The 24,839-nt window shown below is 46.6% G+C and overlaps 1 protein-coding gene across 7 annotated transcripts in view; it reads left to right on the top strand.

The window, feature by feature from the left end:
• Positions 1-18,868, top strand: part of ANAPC15 (anaphase promoting complex subunit 15) — a 108,104-nt gene extending 89,236 nt beyond the window's left edge. For 4 of the 7 annotated variants that reach the window (XM_069645819.1, XM_069645818.1, XM_069645815.1 and 1 more), the window contains exons 4-5: positions 16,417-16,554; positions 18,385-18,868. In XM_069645819.1, the coding sequence (XP_069501920.1) occupies positions 16,417-16,554; positions 18,385-18,432 (186 nt within the window). In that variant the 3' untranslated portion in view covers positions 18,433-18,868. Of the gene's footprint in view, positions 1-16,416; positions 16,632-18,384 lie in introns of all 7 variants that reach the window. The other 3 variants (XR_011302236.1, XR_011302234.1, XR_011302235.1) reach the window with 1 other exon arrangement.
• The last annotated feature ends 5,971 nt before the right edge of the window (positions 18,869-24,839 follow it).

Here is a 24,839-nt window from a genome sequence, read left to right on the forward strand (position 1 = left end):
ACTAGAAGTTTGGACGCTGTATACCAAGGGAAGATTTTATGAAGTCTTACCACAGGTGGACTTTAGGAAAACTCCCCTAGCACATACCATTACATCGCATTCTATTTTGTCGAATTTGATTTTACATCGTTTTTCTGTGTGTACATTTTTCACTGCAATGTAGACTCTGGATTAGGGTAGGGTATAAACTAAGTTGGGGGATGTGAGGTGGGGCTCTTGGGAGGGGGGGGGGACATTACTTCATTACTTTGCAGTGAAAAATGCAAAAAATAACATCAAATTCATAAAAAATTGTTTCTTGTTCGACCACTGCTAAGGATGTGTTGGTATTTGTAGTTGCATAGTAACACAGTGGGGTGATCGATGAACAGTGGTACTATTTATTTTCTTTTTTAAGTCTATATAGTTTAACATTAAAACCTTTTACACTATCATTAAAATACACACAGTCCAATATATGAAAATCATGTACACATACTAAAATACTACAATGGTAACATATGCAAGTCTATTTAACCTGAGCTAAATTCTCTTTAATTATTAACAGTCACAATATGTACTACAAAACAATCGGTTTAAGACATTATAAAATGTGATGCACCAATTTCTCTTTCTTGAAGTTAAAAAGTCAAACCTATCAAGTTAATCCAAATTATCTTTCTTCCTTATGACATTCGTGCACTTTCTCACAAACCACAATGTTGTCAAGCTTATCTATGCAAGCTGGTGCAATATTTCCATCCATGAAAGGACGCCTCACGATTGTGCTGAAAATATGGCTGACCAAAATTGTGCGGAAGCAAAGCTAGACCCGAGTGCACTAGTGCTTCATATTCTTGCGATGCTGCTCAGTAAGACAGGGACACTCAGTTAAAATATGGCGTATAGTTTCGATTTGGACCCTACACAATCTACATGTAGCACAAACTACATGTCTACATGTCCTAGCCTCCCACAATCTATTCTGCCATGCATCTCTATATTCCAATACTGGCAGTATGCGTAAATAAAGTGTACATCCTCTTAATTCCAGATCACAAATCTTAGTCCAATAGGTACGTGTAACACCAGGTTTAAAATGTTGGCACTATCGGCAAGCACACGGGTACCTAACGAAAGGACAAAGACTGGAGCCGTCCCAACTTGCCACCTTTACCCTCTGCGGTAGGACGGGCTCTGGCTTCCAACCAGTTCGACCTCCCACCCCTGGCCAAGCGGGATCCCCAAACCTTGTTGACTGGGTCGGATTATAGACCATGTCGCAGAAGCCATTTGGCCTACTGCCCATGTGTTCTGCATGCACTTTTCCCAGGTTGTTTCCTCCAGACATGATGCTGTTTTTGGCCAGGATCTGTTGCACGGTCTGTTCACTTAAAACCTCCCGACACCACCTCCTCATCAAGGAAAGGCATTAAAGCATACAATGAAAGGCCAACATACCAGGATATGTAATGGTCCCAATCCCCCTCACTCCCTACCAGTGAACATAAATACCCAAACTTTGAAGCTCAAGACAAATAATATCATCAAATTCTGCCCTAACTAAAATGGACCCTGAAGGACATTCCTTTAAGGGAGCACTCCTTCATGTATGATCCCTAGTAGCACACGCCATCGACCTAGCTGACCTAATTATAGAAGCCAATCTAGACTTTATTGCTATAATCGAGACCTGGTTACACAGAGCGGCAGGTCCATCACTCATGCTGGCCATTCCCGACGGTTACACCATATCCAGGCAGGACCAAGAAGGCTCCTGTGGAGGTGGAATCGCCATTATATCCAAAACAAACCTATCATTACGACTAGCCCCTGCCACAACCATGCAATCTTGTGAAACTCAAACTGCGAAAATCCCTATAAACAATACCCAAACTCTATCTATTCACCTAATTTACAGACCACCAGGTCCACTTGGAACCTTCGAGGAGGATTTGCACAGCCTTCTGTCCAACAATACCAAAACTACCTCACAATTGCTGGTACTAGGGGACTTTAACCCTGGCTTCAATGACCAAGCAGATGCTCATGCATCAAATATTGCCAACACCCTTAACACCTTAGGACTAACCCAAAAAGTTAACACCCCTACCCATGTGAAGGACAGAATACTTGACTGGATCGCTGATTCCAACTGCTCAGCCATAGTCTCCTCTATTAAGCCCCTATCCTGGACCAACCACTCTCTGGTGTCCTTTAACCTACTAACCACTAAACCACCCACTCCAGTCCTACAGGTGGCTCCACCCTGCTTCCACGCCAGCAGAGCAGGAGCTCTAGCCACGTCCCTCGTGCTGCAGGAGCAGCTTCTTCCACATGAGAGCATGGGGGCGTTCCTAGGTAAGCCGCAGGCTTAATTAGATTCAGTCCTGTGCACTTTGCAACAACGCCACCTTGCCACAAATATCTGACAATATTTAGCAGCCAGATATCCAACTACTATTTAGCATTCAGCTTCCTGCTAAATGCGACTTTAAACACCGGATCGAAAAACGCCTGAAATTCGCCATTACCTCCAAAGTGGGCTCCATCCGTCCCAAGATGGCCGCCCCGCTCTGAGGACCCACCTCTGAGCATTTTTCCCTTCGTCTGCAGCGTGCTTCTGGATTGGCTACCAGCAGCCATAACAACCAATCGCCGGCTGGCGAACACCGGCCCAGAACCAAGGCACGGAAATAAGGCACTCCTGACTGAGCTGACCGAGCGTGCCGCGCTGCAAGCTGCCCCAGGTTGCTTAGACTGCTCAGCTCTCTTGCCCCTCTCATTGCCCTCTCCAGTGCTACCGACCTCACGCGCCTGCCAAGCCAATCATCTGCCTCCGGCCCGGAACACAATCCCTCCGCTCCGCAGATACTCGAGGTACTGTGCTCACCGATATGAACTGTGCCATCCTTCTGTTTGGCCACCGACACATGCCCAGAACCGCCTCATGGCCTTGCTGACACGCCACTACCATCACCAACGGCCCAGACGCGGCACATATTAACTTTGTCAAGGCTTAAATGTGATGTTTAACAAAATGTTATGCCGACTCTAATTACAACTAGCTCTGAATGTTTGCTGTTCTACAAGCCCGTACACACATTACCTTTGAACCACATGCGACGCTAACATCACTAGACCCACTGTCTGCACTCTGCTAGTGAAGCCTCCGCCTCACATTCACACCCTCAGTGCTGCAACTTCCCCACTCGCCTCCTCACGCGACAGTCGCGAGCACCGCTCGCCTTCCTGCTACCGATCACCGAATCAATTCCGGGCCAGCGCCTAACCTGCCCTCGCACTAGCCACCCACGCCTTACCACTCCCACACAGCTTAATGCACCCAGTACCGACTACTATCTCAAAGCCCTAATCCTGGTTTTGTATCAGCACACTAACGCTGCACTATGACACCGCGCACGACTCTGCAGACAGCAGCCCGACACTAGCTCACAGACCCTAGCTTGCCCCTACCTCTGCATGCTGACAACTATACTGATGCACATTATATCCTATAACTGTCGTGTAGCCTTAAGACTGCCTTATACTTGCTTAGTACCAACTACATTGACCACTGCGCTTGATACGGCACGCAGTACCCTAATTTGGCATATTGACATTTCTATTGACCCCCGCGCCTGCTATCGTACGTAGTATCTGCAGACACTGTATTACTTATAGTTCCTGTAAACACTGTATTGCAGTTCCAAGATTGCCTTACACCTGCATATTGACAACTGTACTGACCCCCGCGCCTGTTATCGCATGTTGTATCTATAGACACTGTATTGCTTGTTGTATCTATAGACACTGTATTGCTTGTAGTATCAGTAGACTCTGTATTGCAGCTCCAAGATTACTTTTCTCCCACTCTAATATTGACAACTGCATTTATGACCACTGTGCCCAATCTGGTATGCAGTACCGCAACACGGTAGTGTAATACTAAGCCCACAGCTCCTGCAGCACTAGCCTAACAGCACTAAGTCTGCCTCTGCTGCAGCACTTGGACTCTATGCCCCTAAGGATTCGGCATCCTATCAGCCACACCATCACCCAGGCAACAATAGCTATGCTAACCTGGACTATTGCCATCATGTTTCCCTTCTGCTTAGTACCCATTGACCTACCCTGCACAGGATCTCATTTCATCTCACACCCCAATGGTTTTAGCAGACCAGCATGCCCAAGACACCACCCCATCCCCTGTCCCACTCCATTCTTACCCAACACCACACCACACCACACCATTCCAGCCAGCCCTTACTGAATCTCACCCCCTGGTAGACACCTGCAGCACCAACAAAACCATGAGTGCCACCAGCCCTTGCATTCACACCTTTAAGAACAACACTACTAGGCATTCCTATCCCAGCATAGGCACAATCAGATTCGACCGCCTCAGATCCAGGACACACACATCCCTGACCACTCCTAACGCAAGACCAAGAAAAAGTAAAACCAAACGCATACCAGCTAATCACATCATACGCCCTTCAGCATCTCCCAAACAGCCCACTCCCCAACCCAATACCTCCTCACCCTGCACACTCAATAGAAAACCACACCAAGCGACCACCGAAACAATCAAAGGCGCACTCGTCAACGCTAGATCTTTAGCTGCACACTCCCTAGACATAGCCGACATCATTTCTCTCAATGACCTAGACCTCATAGCTATCACCGAGACCTGGCTCCACGCTTCATCAGGCCCCGCACTAGCACTAGCCATCCCCAATGATTACACCATCTACCGCACAGACAGACAAACTTCCAAAGGTGGTGGTGTTGCCATTATTGCAAAAAGCTCCCTTACCATAACACTCATACAAAATCAATCACTTCCATCTGCATAAATACCCACCATTAAACTTTCCACATCCAACACAAGCACAATCGCCACCCATTTTATCTACAGGCCACATATCCTCATTCAATGAAGAGATAGCTCTCCTCCTCTCCAACAACACCAAACCTAATTCACGATTACTTATTCTTGGGGACTTCAACCTCGGACTCAATGACGAAAAGGATAACATAGCAAGTACCATTGCTAACACCATATCAGAATTAGGCTTCACCCATCACATCACATCACCCACACACAACAAAGGCCGCACTCTCGATTGGATAGCAGACCTCAATTGCAATACCACTATCCTCTCCAATACATCATGCGCCTGGACTGACCACCACCTCATCACATTCACCATTGATAAAGACATACAAAAATCTGCACCCCTCCCGAACGCTCCATCCACACTCACTAGAAACAGCAAAAATATCAGTCGACAAACTCCTCCCTCTACTCCAACCCATCATCGACTTCTCACCCACAATCACCAACCCCACTGAACTAGTAGACCTCTATAACTCAACTATTTCCAAGGCCATAAACACCGTAGCACCACTCAAACTACGAAAAGCCAAACCACGCGCCCATCTCAACTCTTGGTTCACCCCCGACTAAAAACTCTCCGTAAAATCAAAAGACAAGCGGAAATAGCGTGGAAAGTCACCATCAGCCAACAATACAACCTCCTATACCCTAGCCTCCAATACCTACAAGGCAGCAATTATCCAAACTAAAAAAAGTACAATGAGCGAATCTGCAATGCCAAATCCAACACCAAAGAGCTCTTTAATATCCTAAGAGACCTCGAGTCCCCATCTCATCCCAGACACTTGCATCAATGATATCTCCTGGTCCACTAACATACAAGAAGCACTCCTTGGCAAAATTGCTATGTTACAAGCCAAAATTGAGGCAAAGAAAGAAAGTCTCACCCTCACAGAGAACCCGATCCTTCCCTCCCCCTCCTCACGATTGGACGACTCCAACCGATTCCAATTCTCCACCATCACCACCAAAGAAGTTGAAGACATAGTTAACTCTCTAAAACCCTCCAAATGCCAAGGTGACATCTGTCCCGCGCCAGCCATCAAAGAAGCGGCCAAACATCTCGCCGCCTTCATCACATCTCTCATAAACTCATCCTTCATCTCCAGTACAGTACCCAACAACCTAAATGACTCCTGGGTTCTACCTCTTCTCAAGAAACCCACGCTCGACTCCAGTGTCCCCACGAACTACAGACCTATCACCACTGTGCCCTTCCTCCTAAAGATCCTCGACAGAGCTGCCTACCTTCAGATCCAGAACCACTTAGAGAAAAACAACTTACTTGGACTAAGACAGGCAGGCTTCCGCCCTAGGCATGGCACTGAGACAGCCCTGATTGATCTCAAAACACAAATGGACAATCTCGAAGACAACGGCAAACTTGCCCTCTTGCTCCTCCTCGACCTGTCGGCCGCTTTCGACCTGGTAAATCACGGCATTCTCTGTAAACACCTATCCTCAGCAGCTAATTTCTCTGACAAGGCCAATGCCTGGATTCAGTCCTTCCTGAACAACAGATCTATGAGGGTCTTTGCTCCCACAGCCTCAGCCGAACTAGCCCCCGTTACATGTGGCGTCCACCAGGGCTCCTGCGTTTCCCCCCACATTATACAATGTGTTCACTAAACCTCTTTTCGACATCCTGGACCGTTTGGGCGTCATCTACACGAACTACGCAGATGACACCCAAATACTCATCCCTCTGACAGGCGACTATGCCACTGACACCACAGTACTCAACAACATCTATTCCATCATCCAAGAATGGATGGCTAAACATGGACTCTGCCTCAATGACGACAAGACCGAGCTACTTCTCCTAGGCACCCAATCCAGACTCAACAAACTTGACAAACTCTACCAGACATTTACCATTGACGGAAACATCATCACAGTCTCCAACAATGTCAAAACTCTTGGGATCTACCTTGACTCCTCCGTTACACTGACAAGACAAATCAACGCCATCTCATCCGCCACCGCTTACACTTGTAAGCTCATCAACGCTAGAAGACCCTACCTCTCGACCCCCAACTGCACCACATTAGCTAGAGCACTAGTACTCTCCAAAGCAGATTACTGCAATGCCCTATACCTGGGTACTAGCCAAAAGAATATTAACAAGTTGCAAGTTATTCAAAACAACGCTCTAAGAGCAGCTATGAACATATCCAAACACGAACACATTTCTGACGCCAGACGTTCCTGCCACTGGCTATCCATACCTCAGAGGATCGAATATAAAACACTCTCTTTCACACATAAATGCCTATCTAACCAAGCACCTAGATACCTCTCAGACAACTTCACGCACCATACCTCATTTCGCCCAACCAGATCAGGACAAACGCACTGCCTCAACATCCCCAGATTTAAGCTCCAAAAAGCAGGAGGCACCAGCTTCCCTGTGCTTGCCGCTAAACTTTGGAACTCACTACCAGTCGATCTCAGATCCGAACCATCCAATCACCGATTCAGACTCGCGGCCAAAACCTGGATTCTGTCCAAAGAACTCCAAAACACTGACTCTTCCGACTAACGCATGCACTGTCTGCATAACCCGTGTAAATATGTATGATATGTATATTACCTATAACTGTATTACAAGAACTAACTAAACTGTATGATGTAACATATTGGTGTAACGGTACCAAGCGCCTGGATGCCCCTGGGCCAGGCGGCGCTATACAAATAATAAACTAAACAAGAAAAAAAAAGAATATTACAGTGGAAAATATTATTCCCCTGATCCTTCCAACCTTAAATGCACTGCCAGACAACCTCGACCCTAGTGCATTGGTCAACGAATACAACAATATCATGCGTACCACTATGGATAGTCGCCCCACTCAAAATGTGAACAAGCAAACCCAAGACACATTTAAACAAGTGGTTCACGCCAGAACCTAAGGCCCTGCGCTTAACCAAAAGAAAATGCGAATCTGACTGGAAACTATGTCCAACCGAGGAGAACAAAGTTAACTTAACTAACATCTCTCAGCACTAAAAAAATGAATTCGAGGGGATTGGGTCCTCCGACGTATTCCATATCTATGACATGTAATCACCACAGCTGTGCTGCTTCCGAAACTTTTCGGCGTCTGCGTCCTGCGTCGATGACGTCGATGCGCCGTCGTCGAGGACCTCCTCCGACGTCATCCGATGTGATAAGTAGGACGCACGACGCCCATAGCCTCAGTTCCGTTTTTTCTGCGAACGTGTTGCTTTGTGTTTCTCGGTTTAAACGCCTCGACTCTTTGGAGTTCTGTTCTTCTCGGTTCTTCGAACCTGTTCGTTTGTGAAAATCCTTGTGAAGATGTCTACTTCGTCTTCGACCCCGCGTCCGGGTTTCAAGAAGTGCGGGGAGGCCCACGACACGGATGACTGTATCGACTGCCAGTCGCTCACGTCCAAAGCCTTACGCGAACGTAAGAAGAAGTTGTCGGTAGGTCGGGTGTCCAAGCCCCGGAAGTCGAAGTCTGCGGGGCTTTCGACGGATGATTCGAGGGGTGACTCTCCGTGTCATCGTCGGAAGTCTCGTGGGTCTCCTTCTAGGAGTCGGTCTCGCCACTGCTCAGCCTCTTCGAGGCATTCTCGGAAGCGCCGACACCGGTCGTCTTCCAGGTCCTCTTCGGAGGGCTCTGCCCGGCGCGTCGCTTACCCCTCCAGCCGTGCGACGCCAGAGGAATGGGCTTCCTTCGGGAAGAAGATGCTGGCGATTCTTGAGTCGCAGGGTACTCAGCCGTCCGCGCCCCCGAGTGGGGTCGGTCGTGTGAGTTCGAGAGACACCGCTCGCAAGAGTGGTCGGCACGAGTCACGGGAGAGGTCCCGTTCGGACAAGGGGACTCGTTCTCGACGTACCCGTTCCAGGTCCCGGTCCTCGACGCGTTCGAGACCGTGTGCACCTGTGAGGTCTTCGAAGAAGGCATCGACGTCTGTGGCGTCGAGGGCGTCAACGGGCTTTCTCGAGGCTCTGGCTCAGGTCGTCGAGGGACACGCTCGGGGCTCCGGCCTCGAGGGCTGTGTCGACGCCGCCGATTCTGGAGGCGCTGCATCTGACGTCGACGCCGATTTCCTCGATGCCGGTTCTCTCGACGCTGGCGCCGATTCGCTCGACGCCATCGATGCCTTTCGTGTCGGAGGTACCCCAGGGCACGGGTGAACCCCCTAGGAAGGCTCTGGTTAAGAGCAAGCACTCTCGAGTGCCTTCTTTTCGCCACCTGGACTATATTTCGGAGGCGGATGAGGATTCTGATGGCCTGGTTCCTAGTCAGGTTCCGGATGAAATTGTCTCGGGCCATAGTCAGTTTGACGAGTTGAGACAGTCACTGCATGATGCCAGTGGATTGGACACCTCTCCGGAGGTGGAGTTTTGTAGGCCTGTGCCTGGCTCTCATGCTGATTCCTCGTACCGGCGCCTTATGGCTAGGGTTTCTGAGTACTTGGGATGGTCTGCTCCCCCAGGGGAATTTGTGCAGGATGATCTGACAGACATCCTTGATGTTGGTCCCCCAACTGACCCGGTTCTGCCGTTCCATATGGCTTTACAGAGAAGGGTGGCGGCGGCTTGGACTGCTCCGGAGAGTCTCCCGGCGGTGGGCAGATCCTTGTCGCGAAAATACCGTCCAGCCAGTGGCGACCCCTGCTACTTGACCAGGCACCCCACTCCGGAGAGTTTGGTGGTGCAGGCGGCCACGGCCCCGGCGAAGCAGGCGTCGTACCCTACCATCCCTCCTGATAGGGACGACAAACGTTTTGATGGCTGGGCGAAGAAAGTGTTTTCTTCTGGTGGTATGGCGCTTCAGGCGGCCAACTCCATTTGTGCCTTGTCGCGTTTCACGCACACTCTGTGGAACTGTGTTGCGTTAGCGGCTGAACATATTCCCGAAGGGGACGAACGGGATGGTTTCCTTGCTATGGTCCAGGATGGTAAGGATGCCATGTGTGAGTCCGTTCAGTCGGGTTTGGACTTAGCTGAATGCGTCAGTAGGTCCATGGCGGCGAGCACCGTGATGCGCAGGTTTGCGTGGTTGCGGAAGTCGGGGTTTGCTCCTGATGTGCAGTCCCGGCTCCTCAACATGCCCTTTGACTGTGAACACCTTTTTGGCAGCAAGGCTGACGAGAGCCTTGAGAGGTTGCAGACCTCAAAAGCTGCAGCGAAGTCGTTGGGCGCTGCAGTTCGCCAACCTCCGCCTTTTCGTCCTAGGGGACAGCAGTGGAGGGGTGGTTCCTTTCGCTATTACTCATCCTTCAGTAAAGCGAGAGGAGCTGGCAGTCAAAGAGGCCAACGCAGGGGTACCAGAGGTGGACGACAGGGTACCCGTGGTGCCAAGGCTGCTCGGGTAGTTGCCTCTTTGCCCTCAGGTAACGCCGCAGCCGCTCCCACTCAGTCGTGAGGCCATGTCCCATGGTTCGCCGGTTGGGGGGAAGGCTGGCGCAGCATCTTGTAGAGTGGCAAACCATTACTTCAGATGTGTGGGTTCTGGAGATCATAACCCACGGCTACTGTCTTCCCTTTCGGCACAGGCCTCGCGACAATCCACCGGGGAACCTCTCTTTGCAAAGTCCGGATCCGCTCCTCGCGCAGGAAATTCAAGCCATGCTGGAGAAAGGCGCCATAGAACTGGTGCCTGTAGCGGAGAGGAACAAGGGATGGTATTCCCCTTATTTTTTGGTTTCGAAGAAAGACGGGGGATTGAGACCCATCATGGACTTGCGCGGTTTGAACAAACTCCTCAGGAAGGACAAGTTCAAGATGGTTACTCTCTCTCAAGTCCTCCAGGCCCTTCAGCTTCAGGACTGGTTGGTGTCACTCGACCTCAAGGATGCTTACTTCCATGTGCCGATCCATCCCAAGCACAAGAAGTACCTGAGGTTCGCGGTTGGCGACTCGCACTTTCAGTTTCGGGTCCTCCCGTTCGGATTGACCTCCGCCCCGAGGGTTTTCACCAAGCTCATGGTGGTGGTGGCAGCGCATCTCAGGCAAGGGGGGATTCACGTCTACCCCTACCTGGACGATTGGTTGATCAGGGGGAGCTCTCCCGAGCAAGTCCTGGATCATCTGTCGGTCACCTGTCGCTCCCTTCACAGGCTGGGCTTCTCCCTCAATTTAAAGAAGTCTCATTTGACGCCAACACAGCGGCTCCAGTACATCGGAGCAGTGCTCGACACTTCCCTGGGGCTGTGATTTCCTCCCCAGGTGAGGGCTCTTCACATTCAGCAGATGGTGCACAAGTTTCAGCATGCCCAGACGCTCCCAGCGTTCGCGTTCTTGAGGTTGCTCGGCCTCATGGCATACTGCATTCTTCTGGTGCCAGAGGCTCACCTGCGGATGAGATCTTTGCAGTGGGCACTCAAGACGCAATGGTCGCAGTCCTCCGGCAGGATGTCGGACTCGATTCAGGTGCCGTCCTCGGTCGCCCGGGACCTTCTGTGGTGGGCCGTCGAAGGCAACTTGATGAGGGGGGCTCCATTTTGGCTTCCCTGGCCGGAGGTGACGATCGTGACGGATGCATCCCTCACGGGATGGGGAGCTCATGCCAACAGGCTGACAGTCAGCGGTCGTTGGTCTCCGTCGGAGTCCAGACTCCATATCAATCTGTTGGAGCTGAGGGCCGTCAGGCTAGCCCTGAAGGCTTTTCTGCCGTCTGTGCGAGGGAAGAATGTCCTGATCCTGACGGACAACACAGTGGCCATGCACTACCTCAACAAAAAGGGGGGGGGGCAGGGTCACTTCCTCTGTGCAGGGAGGCGATGCAGCTCGAGTTCTGGGCCATCCAGCAGGAAGTTTCGATCTCGGCAGTTCATCTGGCCGGAGCCGAAAACGTGACGGCGGACGCTCTGAGCAGGCAGAGCGTGATCTCTCACGAGTGGGAGTTGGCTCAGGAGATTCTCCTGGAGATCTTCGCCCTTTGGGGGACCCCTCAAGTGGATCTCTTCGCCTCCAGTGTCAACCGGAAGTGCGAAAGGTTTTGCTCGCGGGAATTTCCTCCAAAAGGAGCCTTAGGAGACGCGTTCGTGGTGGAGTGGTCCTTCCCGCTGCTGTACGCGTTTCCTCCAGTCCCCGTCATCCCGCAAGTGCTGCGGAGGTTACGGAAGTTCGGTTCCCGGATGATCCTCATTGCCCCGGCGTGGGCTCGGAGGACATGGTACCCGGACCTTCTCGACTTATCCATCTGCCCTCCACGTCGTCTTCCCTACCGAGACGATCTGCTCTCACGGGAGGGGGGGGGGGTCAGGTTCTCCATCCAGAGGTCAGATCCCTCAACCTTCACGCTTGGCTTCTGAAAGGTTGAGGTATAAGGATTGGGACCTCCCTGAGGACGTGATGGAGGTGTTGCTTTCGGCCCGAAGGCCAGCAACAAAGTCTCTGTACCGTTGCCGTTGGCGTAAGTTCTGCGACTGGTGCAGAGTTCAGAATGTGGATCCTTTTGCATGTGACATCCCCATGGTTCTGTCCTTTTTACTTTCTTTGGCCCACATGGGCTTGCAAGTGGGTACCGTTAAGGGTTACCTGGCGGCGCTGTCCATCTTTAAGCGCTCGTCTGAAGAGTGTTCTTACTTTAAAATCCCTTTGATTTCACATTTCCTGAAAGGGCTCACTAATGTGTTCCCTCCGTCACCTTTCCTGGTGCCCGGTTGGGATTTAAACCTTGTTCTTAAGTTTCTTATGGGTGCTCCGTTTGAGCCTTTACATTCTTGCCCTTTGAGGCTGTTAACTCTGAAAACCATGTTTTTAGTTGCGGTTACTTCTGCTCGCAGAGTGAGTGAGTTACAGGCACTTTCAGTTAAGCCTCCCTTCACTGTATTTCACAAGGACAGGGTTGTCCTTAGAGTTCGTCCTTCTTTTCTTCCGAAGGTAGTGACGGAATTTCATTTGGCCCAGAAGGTTGTTCTTCCGGCATTCTATCCTCCTCCGCATCCTGGTAAGGAAGAGGAGAGGCTCCATAGGCTTGATCCTAGGAGAGCTTTAAGCTTTTATGTTTCACGCATGTCCCGGGTCAGAGTGGATGATCAACTCTTTATTGGTTACGCTGGAAAGCATTTGGGGCAAGCTGTGACGAAACAGACTTTGTCTCGCTGGATTATTTTGGCCATCTCGGAGTGCTACCGCTTGGCGGGTAAGGATCCACCGGCTGGCTTGCGGGCCCATTCTACCAGGGGTATGGCTGCGTCTACTGCCCTGCTGAGGGGTGTTCCTATTCGCAACATCTGTGATGCAGCCACCTGGGCTTCAGTACATACATTTGTACGTCACTATTCCCTCGATTCCATCCGAGCACAGGATCTGGCCTTTGGCAAGGCGGTCCTTTGCTCTGCTATTTGATTGGCTATTCTAAATTTTGAGTCTAAATTCTTTCCCTCCTCCTTGCTTTGGTACTGCTTTGGGAGTCTGTCATAGATATGGAATACGTCGGAGGACCCAATCCCCTCGAAGAACAAGTTACTTTCTTACCTGGTAACGTTCTTTCGATGGGATGGTCCGACGACGTATTACATATCGCTCCCGCCCTGCCTTCCCCGCTGCAGAATTTCTTTTGCGATTGCAGCTTACGTTCCGCAAGGCTTTGTGTCTGACTGGCAGTTGACTTATGTCACACGTTCTGGGGGAAAAAACTACAACTGAGGCTATGGGCGTCGTGCGTCCTACTTATCACATCGGATGACGTCGGAGGAGGTCCTCGACGACGGCGCATCGACGTCATCGACGCAGGACGCAGACGCCGAAAAGTTTCCGAAGCAGCACAGCTGTGGTGATTACATATCATAGATATGGAATACGTCGTCGGACCATCCCATCGAAAGAACGTTACCAGGTAAGAAAGTAACTTGTTCATCTGCCTAGCAAAGCATAAATGTTTGCATTGCCAACTCTAACTCAATTATGAAGGAACTCTTCTCCATCCTGAAAGAACTTGAGTCTCCCATTGCCACACCAGATACCTGTATTAAGGACCAGACCTGGTTTACAGATATCCAAACTGCCCTAGCAAATAAAATTACCACGCTGCAAAATAAAATCCAACTAAAAAAGAATCCTTAAACCTCCCAAATAAGCCGCCACTCAATAACACCACCAACGACCCAACTAACAAATTCTCCTTCACTAAAACTACCACTTTAGAGGTAGAGAAAACCATCCTTTCCCTCAAACCTTCGAATTGCAAAGGTGACATCTGCCCAGCACAACTAATAAGACGCTGCCAGAGATTCCTCACCATTCATTTCCAAACTGATAAACGCCTCCTTCGCCACAGGCAAAATCCCGGCTAACCTAAAACAATCATGGGTGCTCCCGCTTCTCAAGAAGCAGACTCTAGACCCCCTCATCCCCACCAACTATCAGCCCATTACTACGGTACCTTTCTTACTGAAGATACTAGACAAGGTTGCCTATACACAAATTCAAAGACACCTTGAACTACACAATCTATTGGGAGCTAGACAATCTGGTTTTCTTCCACTCCATGGAACTGAAACTGCCCTCATTGATTTAAAGACCCAAATAGATGAACTTGAGAGATCGAGGTAAGACAGCACTCCTCCTTCTACTTGATCTCTCAGCTGCTTTCGATCAGGTGGACCACAAGGTCCTTTGCAAACACTTGGACACTGCTGCACACTTCTCCACCCATGCCACTAAATGGATTGAATCCTTTTTGAGCGGGAGAAAAATGAGTCTTCTCCCCTTAGGCAGCAGCCGACCCTTCACCAATCACGTGCAGAGTCCCTCAAGGCTCTTGTGTCTCACCGACCCTATACAACATATTCACTAAACTCCTCTTCGATGATCTGGACCTTGTAGGTATCACCTACACTAATTATGCAGATGATACACAGATTCTCTGCCCGCTTTCTGGGGATCACAGCAAGGACAGGGAGTTGGTGAATAGGGTGTACCTCATTATTCAGGCATAGATGGCATCACATGGCCTCTGCCTGAATGATAAGACCGAGCTGATTATCCTGGGCATGCAGGCCAATATCAACAAGTTAGGCAAGGACTACTCCATGTTTAACATAGATGGCAATAGCATTAAGGTTTCGAGAGAAGTAAAAACACTAGGTTTCTATCTCGATTCCACCATGTCTTTCACCAAACAAGTTAACTCATTAGCTTCCACTACAGTTTATACCTGTAAATAATAAGAGCAGGTAAACCTTTTTTATCTAACGATAGTCGCATGATCCTAGCGAGAGCCTTAATATTATCCCGACTTGATTATTGCAATGCCTTTTACAGTGGTGCTATCAAAACTATCACCAAAAGGCTACAAATCTTACAAAATAATGCCCTCGGAGCTGCTCTAGGCATAAATAAAAGGGAACATATCTCCTCTATCAGACACCAATACAAATGGCTTTCCACCAACAATAAAATCCATCTAAAAATTTTCTCCTTGACGCACAAAGCCCTCAACAATGATGCTCCTAGCTACCTGATGGACAAAATAAAAATAAAAATCTCCAGTAGGCCTACAAGAACTCCCAACTCCAACTGCTTGGTAATTCCTAGATTTAAACTTGCTAAAATTGGCGGTACCAGTTTCCCCGTGCTAGCCGCTAAATGGTGGAATGCCCTGCCACACAACTTGAGAATAGACCAACCTTTCTCACACTTTAGAATGAATCTCATCAAACACCTCAATGACAAAAATATGTAAGGTACTGCTAGACACTTGTGTTATGCTACTTTATCTGAATGTATATATGTATTATTAGAGATGTATCACAATTGTAAATAATTATAGTAACATTGTATATAACTGACCGCCTCGCCTTATAGCAACGCCTCAACCTTTTGATCAGATATGATCCGTGCTAAGTCTGTACATACCTTCTCTTATCACTGTAAATTATGTAACATTTTAATTCTATGTAGCATTGTAATTCTTTGTAACACTGTAATTCTATGTAACATTGTAAGCTTTGCATATTCTCTTCACTGCGCCCGGTTACCCTTGGGTCTGGCACGCATTACAAATAAACAAACAAGGTTTTGCTGTGTGATCTGTTCCAAGAAGTTGGTAAGGAGATAGAGCCTAATGGGCAAGAATGGCAACAAATGACCTTCATGATGATTGAGGTTCTCTTAGTTTGTAGCTGTTCCTTCTTCCCAACACCCACCCCAGCCATTTCCAATAGAATATGCTAGTGATATTTGTGTTCATCCATGACCTCGTTACATGGAAAATGGTGGACAGGGCATGTTAATATAAGGGAACATAGGGTGCAAAGTGCAATTTTCAAAAACCAGGGTTCTGTATTATGTATTTCTTTTTCAATTTTATGCTGCATCATTTGAACACTTTTCGGCCCGGTCTGCTAGCCTTTCCCAACAAGTTGGGAAGGTGGCAGAGCCACGGACTAAGAGTAACTCAATCACCATGAAGGTCATTTTGTGGTTTTATCTGCAGTGAATTTAAATCTGATACCAATAAATATGTAGCCACGCTATAATGCTTAGAAACGTTTCAAACCTCTTCTTTGGTGATGCCATCCCGTTCTCTGACTTTTCTTAATTTCGGCAGCATTATGACGAGGATGAAGAGGAGGATGACGAGGATGATGAAGATAGTGAGGAAGACTCAGAGGATGACGAGGACATGCAGGACATAGACGAGATGAACGACTACAACGAGTCTCCGGATGATGGGGAAATTAACGAGGTAGCTGTATGATGTTGCAGCTTTGCGCTACGCTCTGATCTTTCGAGCTTGCATAGTGTTTGCTGCACACACAAGAGGTGAGACCGCGCTGTTCATCTAAATCTTCATTGAGAGCTCCGCGTAGTGTGACTTTCAGTGCAAGGAAAGAATGGATGGAGGGCTGAGCATGAAACTATGAACTTTACATGCAGCTGTACCTTAGAGTAATACAAGTGCCTCTAATGTGAACCAAGCATTCCCCACAATTGTTGTTGAAGCAAAACGGTAAGATAGCTTGGTGGATAAAGGGACTTGTTGCATAGAACTGTGTGAAGCCTACTGGCTTAAAACACAACAGGTCTAACTTTCACCCTTAAGAGTTTTGATTGAAACATTAAAAAAAGAGGCGCTTCAAATTAACATCTGTTGTAATTACCAGTTCAGATGTCAATTTTAATTATACAAAGCTAAAATCAGCGTCTCTGCAGCCCCACACAGACACCAGATTTGTACGGGAGAGAGAGAAGTCTCAAACGTCCCTCTTTCGGACTTCGCTATTCTTTGTGTGAAATCAGTCCTAACAATTTTTCTCAAATCTGAGTTTCTCTGACTTTAACATTTAGCAGCATAGAAAGTGGGTTCATACTTTCATATCTCTGCCACACCATGTACATATTCCTTATTAAGATGTCTGTTGAAGATGTATGCCTGCTAATGTAAAGTCATATTTCTTAAAAGAAACACCCGACCTTTGATCTGATATTCTGAGCTTGTGGCAATTCTTAATGTCTGTTTTCTCCGCAGGCGTGTGATGGCAACATGTCCTTGTTTAGGTTTGGACGAATTGACTCGCTTTGATCAAACCAGCTAGTGTCCCAAATGACTACTTGCTGTCGTCGTTTTACAGCTTCGTAGCACTCTGATGGCATGCTTTGATATTGCCTACATCAGTGGTGCTTAATTTATTTTCCACAAAATTTTGAGGGCGTCTGCTCTCTTCATTGCTGTGACTTGCAGGTTATATGCTGACAGTTGCATTCATTGAGTGAGGTTCTTCACTGACCTTTCAGAGCCGTAAGTTACTGTGTCTCCACATTTAGTGCCTCCAAAACCTGTTTCTCTTTTAATCCCAAGCCATGACAGATTTTCAACATTGTGGAGTCTAGTATGTTTGGGTTGTATGTGTGTCAACCATCTCGAAGTTCCTACTTTGCGTATCATGCCATTAATCTGCCAAAAAGCTGTAAGTTGTGTAGAGCATGGACATGGGGCTCACTGAGAGAAGTTCTTCCATCAGTGCTTATTTGGGAAAAGGTTATCCAAATTCTAGATATAAATGATGCTGGTCCGTTCTCTGGGGCCTATGAATAGCTCAGCAGAGTTACATGTATTCAGGTCGTCTCAGGTGGGCGATTCCCCTTTATTTCTGATTAATTCAAGTCTTCCATGTGGGCCCACTGTGCCAAAGCTCGGACCACTTTGAGTAGCTTTGAACACCTAGAAATCCCAAAATAGTTGGATTTCAGAAAATACCCAGCAACTACAGTGTACAAGCCGCATGATGCCCCTTAGCAGAGCGAATGTATGGTGCCAACCAAAATATGCTCCTAATGTGCTACGATTCATGGATGATGGCAAAAACGGCAACCAAGCCCATTTCCTGACCTGTTGCTGTTCCTAGAGACCCAGCTCAGTTTTCATCAGTTATTGCTATCTAGTACGTTTTAAAGAAATAAGTCTGTCTGTTGCTAGCGTTCCGAGCAGAAGGGGGCAGGAGATCCACAGCCTGTTCCCTATTTGGGACCTTACCTCATGCAGAGACCTAACATGTCTGTATCTCGTTCTTTACAGGTCGATATGGAAGGAGCCGAGCAAGATCAGGACCAGTGGATGATCTAGACTCTGGGAATAACTTGGGGGACCTACCCGAGTGCTTCACTGTCGTGGATTGAGCGGGCACTTAGTGATAGTGTCATCATGAATAGCAGTATGGTGTGCTGGCGGACACCGCCCTGATGCTGGAGACTGTCCAAGGACACGTGGCCGTGAGGAGGGATTATTCTGCTATGTTAGATCTGCATTTTAGCTGGTTTATTTGAACCTTTATTCAATATTTTGAAGTCTCTGCGTTATAAATGTGTATTGATGCTATTAAACACGGTATTAATTTGGTATCCGATTCAAAGAAGAACCCTAACATGGAAGCTCTGGGTGCTGGAGCTACCCTTGTAGCACTTGATATCACGAAGGCGACAGCCTCCCTGGACGATGCATAGCGCTACCACCACATGTGCTTAATGTTTCCCAGATTTTTCAATAAACATTCCTTATGTTGTCTTGTTTCCAATTTGATTACTTAGCAGTATCCTCCTATTCAAGCAAAACATCTTCTCCTTGAAACACAACACATTAACAGACAGTAAAGCCATAAGTTCTACCCAGCCCACTCAATTTCCTGCATCCTCATCACGACGGACCCCAAATGAGCTTCAGCTTTCCCGCTCGTATTGCTCCTTTGCATCGTCCATTTTTTTGTTAATAGAGTTTCTCTTGGATTCATCACTCCCCAATCAATCCCCATTAATTACTTGTATGTTTTAGAATGTTACCGCAGATCTTGCTCTGTGCCTTCCTCGGCTCCCCAAACCACATATTACATTTTGCACCCTGTGCTCTGCTGGAGGAGTAACTTTCTTGATTGTTTATCGGATTGAGAAATGTGAGTGTTGGTTGGTTGTTTTTTTTTGTTGTATAGTCCTTAAGTATTGACTTTGAATAACCCCTTGTGTGATTTGTGGCAATTTCTAAATATAAATTACTATTAAATTCCTAGATGTCTTATTTTACGTAAAGGGTTTTTTCTAAGAGGAACCAGGCTACTTTAGAAAGCTATACCACCTAGAGCTAATTACACCTCATTTTCTTTGAGGAAATGCAATCCATATTTCTTTTCAGTATAATTGTGTTGCTAACTTGCTGTGTGGAAGCGATGGACAGCACAGAATTGTATGTAAAGAAGTAACGCAGGCTAGCTGTCGAATAATGCAAGCTATGGGCTGAATCTCCACATGCACCCAGTTACCTCAGGGTTAGGTGCGCTATGGAAATAAAATAAACAAACAAAACCTTGGTCTTTTGAGGCAGGTGGAAGGTGAAGGATTGAGCATGCTGGCGCTTAAATCCTCTAGGTTTCTCACACTGTCTATCCTTGTGCCTCAGCTTCTCAGGTGGCTAAGACGTTTCTGTGTAAAGTAGCAAGGTAATTTTACTCTCTGCTCTACCACACATCCATGTATGCCTGGCTTCAAGTAAAAGCTGAGACCTGTGCCTACGCAGGCAAGCGGCTTACAGGCTTACACAGGAGTGTAGGCATTGCAGTGGAAGCCTGGTGTACAGCGGCTTAGACAACAGAAATCCAGGGATTGAAACCTCTGTGGGCAGGGCAATGTTCTCTGTATGCTTAGGGGGTGTCCACCAGCTTATGGCATTGATATGTCCATCACACAGTGATTCTCTGTCAATTCGAATATTTATTAATTATAGGCTTTGTTCATACTTAGGAAAATTCCAATCTCTCACACTCCTAGCAGTACTCCTCTGACCAAATGGATTTCCAGTTATCCACTCAACGGTCAAATTGCTTTTAACAGCAGTACCCGTTGGGGCTTGCTCTCAGGATAAATTCATCTATTTGAAAACAAATCCAACTCTTATAATCCAATTTGCCCCCAGGTTATGGATTACTTGTAATGATCAGTCCTGCACAAGGCCCTGCTCGTATGCTTTGATTTATATCATCTGTGAAGCAGATACTGCAAAATTAACTTTAATTAGACAAGGAATGTATGCAGTGTGTGAACACATCAAATGCCTTCGGTTTTAAAATTACAAAAAAATAATTTCACTATAGTGTGTATATATAGATTGATGTAAATATGAACTGCCAGTGCGTGATATGGTCTGACTGGTATATGCGCCTGTGAAGTAGTGTTACCCCACTTGTGTTTTCTTCACTTCTGGAAGGGTTTCTGGTAGTGATTACATGTAACCTGTTCATTCCTTTATGGGATGTGCTGAGCATTAAAAATGCCATCACCATTGTTGACTTCCCACAATGAAAGTTGTGACGGTGCAAGATTTAACATTGGAGGAAACTAGTGCTGGCTGCTAGTAACGCACAAACTTGATTTACACCTTCACTTCAATTTAATATGATGATGTAGTGGACTGGATGAATAACGTTTTTTTTTTAATTGGGAGCTCCTCCTCTGGAGTAAGAGTTCACCCCAGTTACTTGCTTTGTTCATTTTGTTTCCCAATTGATCAGACAGTGCTTTTTCCTTCTTATAGACTGGCCTTCAATCTGTCTACTGTGATTGGTTAGTGAGCCCTCTCACTGTTTGACTTCCCAGCTTTTATTCTCCCTGTTCCTGATTGGCTCAAAGTAAATCCTTCAGCTAAAATGCAAATGCATTTACTCTTTGTTTTCTCCCAAAAAGCTGATAACACAACTGCATCCCTTTTCCCTAATCTGCTTTTTCAATGAACCTACCTGCACCAGTGCTGCCTGCCACCAAATTATTCTAAGTTGTAACTTGCAGGGAAGATTCTTTTCAGCGAACTGTTCTTGACTATTTTTTCCATTGTCGTTGCTATAATTTACAAAAAAGTTGTCAAGTGGCATAAAACCAATCGTTGGTTGATACTGAATACTGTGGTCTTTGCTTTCTATTATTTAAATAGATCTTGATTTTCAAGTATCTCAAGTTCTTTGTCATGAGATCTTTGTTAATATTCATAAGCACCCAGTATCTCTGCCCGTGTGCTGAATTGCAAAATGTTTCTAACAAGAAATCTCTTTTATAACCATTTAGCAGAGCTTATCTGGCTTATTGTTTTACTTTTTCCACATGTAAACAGTAATAAACCTAAAAGCGCATATATTGTAATCCTTAATTTCGCATAAAGAATAAAAGAAAAATTGGTATGCCTTCATGTTACATGTATATAAAGAACACGGTCACATTAAGGCAGTCTGGCACGGAGACCACGGGCTAATTCTTATATATTCACTGAAAAACCTTTGAAGTTGAGACGATTTATCGCAACAAAACCCTTGAAATTCAGCGTATGTGGGAAGTCATGACAAGCTTAACTCTGTGAAACTTCCTGATTCAACGAACTGTATTAGATAAGAAAACAAGCATTGGCAAGTGCCAGGAGAATATAAGAAAGTGCAACAAGTGCATGGTGGCAAACCAAGCCACTATACAATGTCAAGAGGGTGTGATATATGTGAATGAATCACGTACCACTGTCCAGCTGAAGCAGTAGCCACTTGTTGATTGAAAAGCAGCAAGTAACGTGTATCAGGTGCGTGACATGTAATGGATGGACGGTGTGGTCCGACAACTGCGCTTAGACCGAATGCCCCCTATATGGAAAAGCCAATTAAAGCACCCACAAAGAAGTTTGTGTTTTAATTGCAAAAGACTCTTATATGATTTGAAGTTAAGGAACTGAATTACATAGGTGAATTGGTCAACCATAGCATACCATAAAAGCTGGGAAGTGTCCTAAGGACTTGTGGTGTTGAAAGGTAACCGTATCAGAAGAGCTGGGACGTCTCTGAAGGGATTTTTTGGGGGAAATCTAAATGATTTGAACTCTTGGGGAAGGGAACTTATGTTCATTAGGAACTATCTTGAACTTGGGAAACGGAAAGCTGATTACAAGCCAGGAGTTGGAAGAAGCTCAAAACTCTTATTTGAATACTACTTATTTTGATTGCAGCCATCCCCACACATTGTATACAGTTAGACGTGAGGGCAAGTATAGGTTTTGGACACAGTTTCTTTGGACTTCCTGACACAGACTGTCCTTTGTTTTCTTTAGGTAGGGAAATCCCGCATTGGCATAGGGCAAGTTAGGCCTCCTGCCATCCTGCATTATTTTGTTAATAAAAGTTTGTAGAGCAAACTTGAACTTGTCTGTGTCTGCTTCGTGATGTCTTCACAGGGGATGATATTGCTGGTGTTTCACAACATGTACCGCTACCTGAACAAACTTCTGCAAATCGAACGACTGTCCTGTTTAAAAAAAAAAGTCTGTGAAGGCATCCTGATTGAAGTACTTTAAAAAATTAATTTGCTGTTAGAGCACTAAAAACCACAATTGCTAAGTGGTATGGTAACACTGATTAATGTATTGCTAGAAAGTCTGAGCCTGTAGACCGAGAAATAAGCCAGATCTAGAGTTATCAACTGTAAAGAAATGTGTGAAATAAGAATTTGTTTTCAAACTTGTATTTGTTATTTTGATATTTCAGCAATCTTGCAAATATTTGCATCTATCGAATGAGGTACAAAGTTCAAGCATGTCAAACCTAAAGGATACTAAATGGCAATTGTAGCAAAGCGTAAATCAAGAACATCATACTAGAAACAAGGCAATAGTAATACCACCCCCAAAAAAAATCCAACTCCCAAACAGATACACTCATTGAAAGATCAGGGAGAAGTAACAAAGCCTAGATGGTTTGCACGTGCTGTGGACATTATCCTTGCAAAATTAAATAAAGGTAGACCAGTTATTGAGATATCTAAGAAATGTGTTGGAAAGCAATGCAGTAATATTTACCATCTAAATAACTGCCAAGATTCTACTTCACCAAATAGACACAATTGGTCCATCAGCTTTTTCCACCCCACGGCCAATGATAACCTAAGTAGAATAGAAATTAGCTGAACCGGGTGCCCCGTTGCAGGATAATCTCCTTCAGTATCACACAGAATGATCCCCAATCGGCTAGGGGGAGAAAGATCCCACAGATCACCTTAATTCTAGCCAAGCTCTCCTTTCAAAAGTTTTGTGAGTGAGCACAAAATTACCACATATGAGCCAGGCTGCTGAGGTCGATTTTATATTCACACACCTTAATTGAGGAGCTACATGAGATTGTGTGCGTCTTGGCCTATATGCAGCTCCAAGCAAGATCATCATTCAGTATGTCGAACTCCTCCTCCTTCCTGCGCATGTATGGCATTTTCTCCCACGCGTTCATATGATCCAGTATAAAATAAAGATTCTGCCTCTGTGTACACCTTCAACCATGATCTATTCAAGAGCGGTGAGAGGATGAACACATGCTGCCTTAATCTATGGATGTGAAACCCAGGGGCAGTATCTAAAGCACTCGTGGACCCACCCCGCCCATCTCAAAATCCAGCTGCCCTCCTTGGAGCAAACTTGATTTTTCAAAGAATGACAAATAACCTAGAGGAAGATTGCGTTATTCCCCCCGTTTCCAGGTTTACCGACTCTTCCCACAAACGGGCAGACCAATTAAATAGATACAAAAATTGCACCACAAGGAAATGAAGCTTTACATTTGGCACATACAGCCCCCCCTGAGAAAGGTTCCTTGGTGAGCACTGGGCCTGACACCCCTGTTTTGCCCATATAAATGAACATATTTTGCACAACAGGTTGGACATGAAATAATCCAGGATCTATGTGGCAAGTGAAAGAAATACAGAGAAGTCCTAGGACCAACGTTCATCTTTATCGTTGGAATGCACCTCAATCAGGAAATATCAAGCTTGTTCCATCTATCAACCACAAAACCACTACTGTGAACTAGCGGGGGCAGATTGTGTTTAAATAAATCCTTGTTAGATGGAGCAATTGTATTCAAGGTAGTCCAGAGAGGTCTTCCCCCAAGTGAAGGGATAATGGCACCCCACTCGAGATCTAGGCATATTGAGCCACTTTTGCTTGTATTGACTTGAATCCCTGAAGCTGCATCAAATGCTTGCAACTGGGCCACTGCTTTGGCATTACATGTTCAATGTAATTTAGGCAGAAAAGCACATTGTCCACGTAAAGGGCACTGCAGTGATCCTCTGGCACATCTAACCTAACCCCTGCAGGTGTTCATGGCACATATTCTCAGAGCAAAGGGCTCTATGGACAGGGCGAAGAACAGGACTAAGAATGGAAGGGCAGCCCTGCCTGGTACACCTCGAGGTCTAAATGTTGGCGAAAACAGGCAATCAAACCTAATCTTCATCAAGGGCCTTCAGCGAGAAGTTAGAAAAATTAGCTCTTATGTAGGCTTTGAAGGACAGACCAAAGTCGAAGCACTTCAACAAACTTAAAAGAAAATCCCGGTCTACCCTGTAAAAGGCCTTGGTCGCACACAGTGTAAGAAACGGCATGGCAATCCCAACATGCCTGCTCCCCAGCCCCCATTGCTTAGCAGTCAAGTTGATCACCCACCTAATGCTGTCATGTGGGTTATGCAG

This window comes from Ambystoma mexicanum, chromosome 2p (genome assembly GCF_040938575.1).
Source record: "Ambystoma mexicanum isolate Mex_15411 chromosome 2p, UKY_AmexF1_1, whole genome shotgun sequence".
Taxonomy (NCBI): Eukaryota; Metazoa; Chordata; class Amphibia; order Caudata; family Ambystomatidae; genus Ambystoma; species Ambystoma mexicanum.